The 10,646-nt window shown below is 41.2% G+C and overlaps 1 protein-coding gene across 1 annotated transcript; it reads left to right on the top strand.

The window, feature by feature from the left end:
* Window positions 1-945: 945 nt before the first annotated feature.
* On the top strand, window positions 946-10,291 carry cab39l (calcium binding protein 39-like). Its single transcript, XM_037277276.1, has 9 exons — window positions 946-1,173; window positions 4,944-5,070; window positions 5,172-5,336; window positions 6,148-6,266; window positions 6,358-6,526; window positions 6,612-6,671; window positions 6,760-6,825; window positions 6,909-7,052; window positions 8,640-10,291. The coding sequence occupies exons 2-9, from the start codon at window positions 4,969-4,971 to the stop codon at window positions 8,817-8,819; spliced, it is 1,005 nt and encodes a 334-aa protein (XP_037133171.1). The 5' UTR covers window positions 946-1,173; window positions 4,944-4,968; the 3' UTR covers window positions 8,820-10,291.
* The last annotated feature ends 355 nt before the right edge of the window (window positions 10,292-10,646 follow it).

Below are 10,646 nucleotides of genomic sequence, written 5' to 3'. Positions count from 1 at the left end.
CATTTATTTTGTTACTGGAGAATCACCATTGATGCCAGTTAACCATAATTACCACAATAACATCCATCCATCCATCCATCCATCCTTTTTTTTAAATGTATTTCTTATTTTTATTTGGTTTGTGGTTGAGCTGGAAACTACCTCAACTGGCTTTGCATGAAATGCAGGGTACAGGACTGGCATTCACTTTAACATTGATTTTTGCACCTCAGGACAGTTTAGTGCCTTCACTTAACTTAGAAATGCGTTTGGAATGTGGGAGAAAGCTGGGCAACATGCAAACTCCAAACAGGAAGGCTGGAGCCTGGATCCAAACCCCTACCGCTGGCCACAACATGCTGTATGACCACAGTCAACATTTGCTTAATGACTAAAAAAAGATTAACAGAATGTACAGAATAACTACGATATCTGTGTTCGCGTGTATTGAACTATCACCATAGAACAGGCATTACATTAAATGGAACAGACATTAAATCAACTTAAAGTACAGTACTCTCTACATGCGAAACCTAATCATCTTGATAGCGTATACAGGTCCACATGGAAGATACGAATTAAGAAAGCTTGCAAAAATGGAAAATAAATCAATTATCTTGAAACTGTATTTCTTATGTGTAACCAGGACAATAAAAGTCTGCACAAGTGCAGAAAAGGTGTACTGTTGAACTTAAGTGCATGAGACCTATACGGTTGGAAAGCTACTGCTGCCATGCGAAATCTAACCAAAAGTGGCGCACAGTAAAAGCATTTTGTATCATTACATTATAATAGCATAGCAAATCATCCTTGTAGGTTTTTTTTTTTTTAATTTTACCCAGAAAATGTTCGAGTTTTCAACGGGTTTCCATTTTTGTTCTTTTCTTTCCAATACTTCAGCAATAGGTTAGCGTTTGGACTGAAAATTAATTTTTATATGAAAAGCTTTAAACCGGTTTACACCGGAAGTCGCGTGGTTTGCCCTTGCTAGCTCGACAAAGGGCTGGAACGTAACCAGATGGAATTTTGCGCTCCTTTCTTCACTGATTCCTCTCGTTTTAAATTGTTTGGCACACTTTTTAACTGGCGGCCCAGTGGACTAACAGCCCTGGTGTGAAAACCGAAGTCCACCAGAGCGGCTGTGAAGCGGGACCGAAGCGTTGTAAACGCTCAAAGATACAGATTATTTGCACTGTAAGTATCCTTTCGAGAATAGCTGCTTGTAAACGTAATTGGTATGCTTTATGGCCCTTGGTCGTCTTGTGTAATGTCACTCGGGGTCAACTCGTGGATTTGTTCCGAACCTTTTCATCAGCTGTTTGTGGTACATGGAGACAACTGTGATTAGCTTTGGAAATCCGTCCGACAGAAAGCGACTTGAGCCGCAGGGCGAGAGGGGTGTAGCCTTGTCAAATCATGTTGTCTGGCACTCTATGTATATGCGGTCTGCTTCCCAAATGTCTCACAAGCACGATTCTGTTGAGACGCCGTTGGCACATCTAAATATCAATTAGTTGATGTGCGACGGCTGTTTATTTTGTTTTGCTCGTTTCCACCCTGCTCTTACTTTAGACGTCAGTTGTCAGGTTAACCACCATGACATAAAACAGCTTCCGGCCATTTTCAATGTGAAACCCGGAAGTTGTAATCATGGCTTCGGTTTTAGAGAGAAGACAAGAGGGAATGTCGAACATAAATGAAAAACATAAATGAAACATTTGCATGTTGAGCCCTTTTTGATGGTTTCCTTTTTCAAAAACGTCTTCATTAAGTATTGATCCATTGTTTGTTTTGTTACTGCATTTCTTTCAGAATAAGAATATGACAATATAATGAACAATTGGTTTAATTTTCTTGAATCAACAGTTTTTATTTCTTAAATTCACATTGTTTATAGCAGAAAACTTTTTTTTTTTGTCTAGAAGCAACGCCAAATGTGCTGTATTGTAATTTTGAGAACATTTACTGTGCAGACCTCAAAGGTCCAATTCAAAACTCCGGATTCAATTGTGAAAACAAACAAATAACATTACTGATTATTATCATACTATTAATGTACATTTAATCTCGGAAAATTATTACCATTCAATTTAGCTTTGCTAAGGGGCTGTTTTTTATTTGTTAACTAGATTTCTACACATAAAAGAAAAACCGACATCTTTACATGAAAATACAAAGTTTTAATGAAAAGAAGCAGAGTGAATAATGAATATGATACTTTCTGACCCTTTTAACTGGAAATATTTACCGTACCACATTTGAATAACACAATAAGCAATACTCCATGACGAATTTTACGCTTTTACACTTGCCATTGCTGTGAGGACCAACAGATTCAATTCATAACATGATATGAATTTCAGGCTATCGCTGAGCCCCCAATCTCTGAAGCCGTTGAAACTTGTTTATAACTTTGACGACACAGTTAACACCATAAAATTTCCATTGTTCCCGTCGCCAGTGACTACATGTCAGCAACTTACCTGCATGCCTTGGCCAATGACTACATGTCAGCAGCTTACCTACTTGCTTTTCTGCATTACCATGGTCAGAATTGCAATAAAATGTGGGTACAACTAGTGTGAAATAATTGATCGAACCAGTTGATGTTATGCTCATTACCAATAAAAAAAAGATCCCATGCTTGACATGCAGCTTTTTAGCCATTATACAATAAAAAATATGAAAAATGTTTACATTATGTTTTGCAACGAACAAATTGAATTTGTGGGTAAGCATACTGAGGCACTCCGCCTGCAAGGATACAGAGTTAGTGTCGTAGGTGGTGAATGGCATCTTGTGGAAGCAATGGGTTATCAAGCAGAACCTTTTTTATAATGACAACGTATCATGAATTACGGACAGAATTGCACTCGATTAAACGGTATTTTGTTGTATTGACATCATTCTGCCAGCTTAGCATTTTAAGAATAGAATGAGGTCTTAATTGAATGGCTGTGTTACGTCATGAACAGGAAGTGGCCGCGACGGCTATTTTTCGTCACTCAAATACATTCACACACAAACGACAGCACAAACCTCAGTCAAAGTTCTTTATTTTATCTCTGCAACAGGTCAGCAATGTTGTAGCAATGTAATCTGGCGATTGGTTGTAAAGGGAAGGAAAGAATCACTCTCAAAGTGAGTCAGTGTTTGTTCATGTAATTGGACCAGACCTTTGGAAAACCACCCATAGATCTTTTCTGTTACATGAAGCTATGACCTGGCTGAATGAAGCTCCTCCCCTGACTGCAACATAGTCTGTTGGCACTAAGGTGCTGCAAGATGATGGCACCAAAGACAAAACTTTCATTTTTGCTTGGACACAAAACAGTAGTTGTTTTGAGGATACGTTCCAAAATAACTGGCACACAGGTGAAATCACAACCGCACTGGGGAGCACTGTTACATACATGTCCCACTATGCTCTGATTCTATGGCAATGCTGTTGACAGACAAGTGCATGGGATGCTCTTCATGGACCTCAAACTTTGTATTCTCTCCAACAGAACAACATTAAGCTCAAGCCTTTCATCAATCACTCACCTGTGTGTGATTCAGCGTGTCTCTTGTCCTCACATGAAAAGCATGTTGACCAGTCTGACACATTAAGGCCGCAATGGTAGTGTAACAAGCTTCCACGATCCCCCTGTCTGTGAAGGCAGCCGTGTGTCAGAAGCTTAGCTCCGTTGCGCAGGCGGTTCTGGAATGTCTCTTGCAGGTGCTAAAGGACTGCACAGTCGCCCTGACAACCTGCATACAAACGGCTGAGTTATCTTTGGCCGGCTGTTATCATCTTGGCTGACGTTGCAGTTGATCACCATGTAAGCTGATGTGGAATGGAGGAATGGAAGGTCACAAGATCCACCTTACACTATGGAAACTGAGACTGGCGGACTGGTTTGTGGGAAATCTTCTGGAAAGAAAATATGCCTTAAAAATAAAACTTTTCAGTCTATCCTCGTATATGACATCGCCAAGAATTCCTTCATTCATGTTGGACCCAGCAAGCAACATTTAAAAATCACGAATGGCAACGTTGTGCTGCACAAGAAGGCACACTCGGTTATCGCTATCATCATACTTGACTGTAGTAGCGACTTCTTGTCTTCACAATTCCATAATGTTGTCCAGAGCGTGACATCGACTAGACGCTGTTACACATGGATGTCACTAAACCTAAAATAAATTGTAAAAAAAACCCTCAAAATTCTTAAGAAAACACTGACAAATATTCCTTATGTGTTTTCTCTGGAAGACGGGGGGGAACTGTAAAGGGGATTCTTTTTTTTCCCTTGGGTAACTACTTTGCGTGTGTGTGTGCGTGCGTGTGTGTGCGCGCGCGTGTGTGTGTGCACGCGTGTGTGCGCGCGCGTGCGTGCATCTAGTGGTGTTTAAATTTCTAATGATAGTATATACTATCATTAGAAATTACTGTATATACCGTTTGTATGTTGCAGAATTTTGTTTTTCGTGGGTGATTCTTATTGTAGATTTATTTGCAGAAATGCCATTGGTGTATCAAAATAATCTTATCTCATCAAATTGTATCATTACCAAAAGGCAAAATATTGCTTTGCCTCAAATCTTTACGCCTTATTTCATGAGGATTGTTAAAAAATGTATTATTACATCCTTATTGATTACCTCATGATAGAATAAATTCTGACAACAGCAAGAACTGTTGACAGTTTGTGTATCAATGCATTGTTGTGCATCCCTGGTGTTCTACTACTATTTGTCTCTAAACTGCATTCCGTACAACAGCTACTTTGAAAAGCATACACATAAGTTAAGCACTTGTTTGTACCCTTACATGTAAGCAAAATTGTACAAATATGGTCCCTTTTGGGTGGGGACAACTCATGCCATCTCCACTCGTATCTCAAGGCACCGCTATATGTATTTAGTACAAGTTTAAAATGAGCTTTTTCTTGAAATTAACTTACACGCACACCTCTTAGGACTTGAGGCGAGTGTGCAGACATCATGCCTCTGTTTGGTAAATCCCACAAGACTCCGGTGGAACTCGTCAAGACCCTCAAGGAGTACTTGGCTGTGCTGGTTAAACAGGACAAGAAAACAGAAAAGGTAGGTGCAGGCAATTGTGAGCCGATTTGATGCCCCACCCTTACAACTGGCTGTCCAGGTTGAAGTTCCATTTGGCCACCTCCCCCTGCTCTGTTCTGCAGGCATCTGAGGAGGTGTCCAAGTGTCTGGTGTCCATGAAGGAGATTCTATACGGGAGCAATGATAAGGAGCCGCACACAGAGACGGTGGCCCAGTTGGCTCAGGAGCTCTACAACAGCGGCCTACTGATCACGCTGGTAGAAAACCTGCAGGTCATTGACTTTGAGGTGAGAAAAGGATACAGGATGCAGTTAGAGTTAGAATGCCTTTATTTGTCATATAACAAAATACAAGATTCAAGAGTTTTTTATTCGCCATGTTTGAGCGTGCCAAACAAGGAATTTGACTTCGGTAAATCACACTCTCTGTTCAACATTTAGGTGACTAACAACACTCAGGACATGTGAAAAATGGCAAATATTCTCAAACATCCCCTGATCTTAAACTCCCAAAAGGGCAAGGAAAAACTCAAAACTCCAGCTAGGGGAAATGAGAAACCTTGAGAAGAGACCACAGATGGGAAGGTCCCTCTTTCAGGATGACCAGGCTGCAATGGATGCAGAGAGGACACATAGTACAAACAGTGTAGACAAATTCAAAAAAGGTGTGGAGAGCAGGATGTTATTGCACAGTAATGACTCTGAGACTCTAAGAGTGGTGTGAGTTCATCAGAGCAACAGCTTCTTACGGCTTCTTTGGTGCGTAGTAGAAGGGAATAAAGTGTCAAACATAAAATTAGATAGCATAGATCAGGGGTGTCAAACTCCTTTTTGTCGCGGGCCGCATTGTAGTCATAGTTTCCCTCGGAAGGCCATTATGACTGTCAACGTCTTCGATATGCATACAATATAGGCAACACAACAAACTGATGATTCATCAGTTAGTTCATCAGTGATGAATAACTAGGTTTGAAATCAGAGATGAGTAAAAACTGTTCAAATTGTTTAAAAAGATAAATGATAATAAAAATTGCTAGCAATATCTCTATTTTTAAAAATAGATGCTTGCTTGAGTCTGATTTGATGCATACGCTTTCAGGGCAAGAAGGACGTGTGTCAAATCTTTAACAACATCTTAAGGAGGCAGATCGGAACCAGGAGCCCCACTGTGGAGTACTTCTGCTCCCATCAAGAAGTTCTCTTTATTCTGTTGAAAGGGTAACTATCTCTCTTTCTCACACACACACATGCGCACGCAGCCTGGGTCTTCAATGGCCTTCAGTGACTCATGTCCACATTGGTTTTAAAGGTACGAGGCACCCCAGGTGGCTCTCAACTGTGGGATCATGCTGAGGGAGTGCATCCGCCACGAGCCGCTTGCCAAGGCTGTTCTGTATTCGGATCATTTCCACACGTTCTTCGGCTATGTGGAGATGTCCACCTTCGACATCGCCTCTGACGCCTTTGCCACCTTCAAGGTACCCCTGGCCTTTCCTAAAGTCAATTCAGTGGCTTGTTTATACCTAACCTAGGCCAAACGTCAAAGTTACCGTGTTGTTATAGGATCTCCTGACAAGGCACAAAGTACTTGTAGCGAAGTATCTCGACGAGAACTACGATGCGGTGAGTGATTGTGCACCAGCGCCGTCCGACGGATGGAGACTGTTTTGGGGCTAAATATGACCTGCGTTGAACTTTTGTGTCACTGCAGGTGTTTACAAATTACGAGAAGCTTCTGCACTCTGAGAACTACGTCACCAAGAGGCAGTCGCTCAAGGTTTGTAAACTCACGGGTGGTCGGTCAACCCAGTCTTCCTAGTGGCTGCGGGTCATCGTGTGACACATGGGCCTCCCCTGCAGCTTCTGGGCGAGCTATTGCTAGACCGACACAACTTTACGGTGATGACGCGCTACATCAGCAAGCCGGAAAATCTCAAGATGATGATGAACCTGCTAAGAGACAAGAGTGCCAACATCCAGTTTGAGGCCTTCCATGTCTTTAAGGTAAAATTAAGACCACAATACACTAAGTATAGATATATTTGTCGAGAAGCGGCCCTTTAAAGCCAGGCACGCCTGTAGCAATTGTTAATATCTTATATTTTGAACATGTGAGAGAACCCACTCTCGATAATGAAAAATGTGTTCATACTGCCCCTATAGTGTCTGGTGTACTCGAGAAGCCCCACACAACACACCACATGTATGTTGGCTCTCGAGACAAATAGTTCCTTCAATGCTGACTGGTGAAGAGCATCACAGTGCCTTAGGGCATCTGGAAAATGCAATTGTTAGAAGATGAAGAATTGGATGAAGTCGGGCTAACTCTTTGCCATTGAAATGTTTGTCATTTTGAATGGGGCGTAATACTTGCGTATACAAACATTGAGCTCAATTATTTGCCCTCTTGTGTGTCTGACAGCAGATTTGCTTTTGAATCATGTATCTTTATGTATATTGCATCATAGAGACTGTGGAAATATTGAACATGTTTGAAGTTTCAGTTTTATTTCACCCTCTATTGTTATAAATAGCTGAGTTCCCATTACCGTCTGAATTGCGCAAAATGCAAACTATGCAATAGAAAACTGCTAATGGAAACCTTGATCTGTTGAAAAACCTCTAAAATATCGTAAAAAAATGTATGCTTTCATGAGATGTGTCAGACATACATGTCAGCAAATACGTATAGTGCAAAAGAAGGTTCTCTCCCATGTCCCAAAAACACGCATGGTAGGCCAATTGAGCACTCTAAATTGCCCTCAGGTGTGAGTGTGAATGGTTGTTTGTCTCTGTGTGCCCTGTGATTGGCTGGCTACCAGTTCAGGGTGTCACCCGCCTACTGCCCGATGACTGCTGGGATAGGCTCTGGCACCCCCGCGACCCCTGTGTTTGGAGTATAACTGAATAATAACAACACATATATAGATAAACTGTTTAAAAATATATTTTTTTTACTCAAAATAGTCGCAGATTATAAGGCGCCGGTTCTTAATGACTAATAGTCAGTAAAGAACAATGCTTATGGGTAGTTAGTTGTTGGTGCTCTTCTGGGCTAGAAGATTCTTACAAACAGACATCCTGTCTTCAATTATATTTGAGAACCGGGGTCATTAGCGAATCAGAACTCAGAACAACTCTTAACCTATGCGCTAGAAAAATGGACGCAATGACGGAAACGTGGTGAAAATAACATTAAAGGTTATAGTTTGGTACATCTTGAAAAATGCGGGACTGATGATGACGAATAGGTGCCCAAGCCGCTGATGTATGACGGACTGGCAACATTTAGTTCCGTAAATCGCCCACCTCTGCCTTATGGTCAACAGACATGGGTAGCTGGTCACCCATGCCCACTCTTTCCCTGCCCACTAGTTAGCCAGGAAGCCTGGATTTATGCTACATGTGGCACAACTGGACATGTAACATTTATACACGGCGTAGTGTTGTTTGGGATTATTTTTTCGACCACTTTTGTTTTAACCACAGGGCCGTTGGACTTCTGAGGTTCCATTGGAACCTGGAACCGTTCCATATGTCCATCAAAACTTGCGTGTTCAAAGTTGACTGTGCATATGTGCTCGTCCTCAGGTGTTTGTGGCCAATCCAAACAAGACGCAGCCCATCGTTGACATCCTCCTCAAGAACCAGACCAAATTGATTGACTTCCTGAGCAATTTCCAGAAGGACCGCACGGACGACGAGCAGTTCAACGACGAGAAAACCTACCTTATCAAACAGATCAGGGATCTTAAGAAACCAGCATCCTAGAGAAGCCCCTCTGCCCTCTAGTTCAACTGTTTATCAATAGGAACCTGTAGGGGGGAAAAAAATGCTATTTAAAAAAAAAAAAAAAAAAAAAGATTTGTATTTTTGCTTCACTAAAAATGTGTGCAAGAATAGTTCACTCACCTTTTGTATAATTTTTTTCAATCATTAGTATGTAGCAGTGCCACCACTTACTTGGTTGGCAGCATCTGATTAGTTGAGTGGGCAACATCAGCAGTTAAAATACCTCTGATGGCCCTGTGTTTGCTGGAGAGAACATGCACCATTTGCGTGTTGACATATTTTTCAAGTTTACCAAGTTCTTTTTGAATGATATGGCTGGACAACATTAGTCACCCCTCAACACTTAGTTGGTCAAACAAACAAGTTTGGTTACTGAGGTGACACCAAACTAAACAAATGCCCCGTGCAAAGGATATGTGTAAAATCCTGCGGGCACCATCCTTTAAACGCACGTCAAATGTTGCCAACAGTGATCATTCTTGATTTTCCTTTAATTGGGCGATCGCTGATTCTATTCAAGGCACCCCATAGCACTTTCTGTATTTGTAATTGTAAGTCTGGGCTAATCAAATACTCTTGTATTCTTTTATACAACGGTGCAGAGACCGAGTGAAAAGCTGTCTTTTGTTTCGGTCCGATTCAGATGTTGAGTGGAAGATTCAGAAGTGCCATTTTAGTTTGCGGTGTTTTTATATTTTGTTAACTTGTATCTTTAAAGGAGGAGCTTAATTGTTAAAATAATCTGCTCCGGACAGGATTTTTAATGTGATTATTCATGAGCCGGTATACATCTGCAAAGTAGGGCGGCATGGTGACACACTGGTTAGCACATCCACTTCACAGTTCAGAGGTGCAGGGTATAATTCCAGTTCTGGCCTTCCTGTGTGGAATTTGCATTTTATCGCCGGGGCAGCGTGAGTTTTCTCCGGGTACTCCGGATTCCCCCCACATCCAAATAATTAAATAACGAGATGCCTATTGAGCACTCCAAATTGTCCGTAAGTGCGATCGTGAGTGTGAATGCTTGTTTGTCGATGTGTGCGTGGTAATTGGCTGGCGACCAGTTCAAGGTGTCTCCTGCCTACCACCCAAAGACGGTTGGGATAGGAACACCCGCAACCCACGAAGGCGTAAGAGGTTCGGAAGATCAAAGAATGAAAAAAAAAAAAAAAATCTGCAAAGTTTTGTTCATGCCCAATATCTTGATAACTGGAGTGGAAAATGTGACAAGCAACATAGACAACAAAATGCTCAAAATCATTAAGCATGAAACAGTAGGTTCAGAAACAAGAAATTGCATCACACGACACTTAAGCTTTAATGAAACTAGTTTATTTCCTAGTGCAAGTTTCACCAAGTCCCGCATTCTAGATCTTGATGATAGCTTTTCACCTTGGACAACAGAGCTTAGTGTGTACTATACTGAGAACGAATAAAAGGATTGAAACACAGTCTTTTGCATACCTTTTATTTATCACGAACATTAGGCAGGCAGCCTCAAGTCATTCAATACAGACAAAGGCATCATGACCAAAGCATCATTGTCAGACAGGTAAAAGTAATTCTCAAGTTGTTTCTCATCTGTCAAGTTGGTTATCAACTGCCCAATTGTTGGTTTTCCCCACTTCTTTGCCCAGATCTTTATATATATATAGATGTGTGTATGTGTGTATATATATACAGTGCCTTGCGAAAGTATTCGGCCCCCTTGAACTTTTCAACATTTCGCCACATTTCAGGCTTCAAACATAAAGATAGAAAATTTTAATTTTTTGTCAAGAATCAACAACAAGTGGGACACAATCG

This window comes from Syngnathus acus, chromosome 2 (genome assembly GCF_901709675.1).
Source record: "Syngnathus acus chromosome 2, fSynAcu1.2, whole genome shotgun sequence".
Classification (NCBI taxonomy): domain Eukaryota; kingdom Metazoa; phylum Chordata; class Actinopteri; order Syngnathiformes; family Syngnathidae; genus Syngnathus; species Syngnathus acus.
This window is presented reverse-complemented; position numbering and strand designations above follow the sequence as displayed.

Coding starts and splice junctions, on each gene's coding strand:
- cab39l (XM_037277276.1), top strand. CDS start 4,969: ATGCCTCTGTTTGGTAAATCCCACAAGACTCCGGTGGAACTCGTCAAG. Junction 5,071..5,171: donor AGGACAAGAAAACAGAAAAG/GTAGGTGCAGGC, acceptor TCTGTTCTGCAG/GCATCTGAGGAGGTGTCCAA. Junction 5,337..6,147: donor TGCAGGTCATTGACTTTGAG/GTGAGAAAAGGA, acceptor ATACGCTTTCAG/GGCAAGAAGGACGTGTGTCA.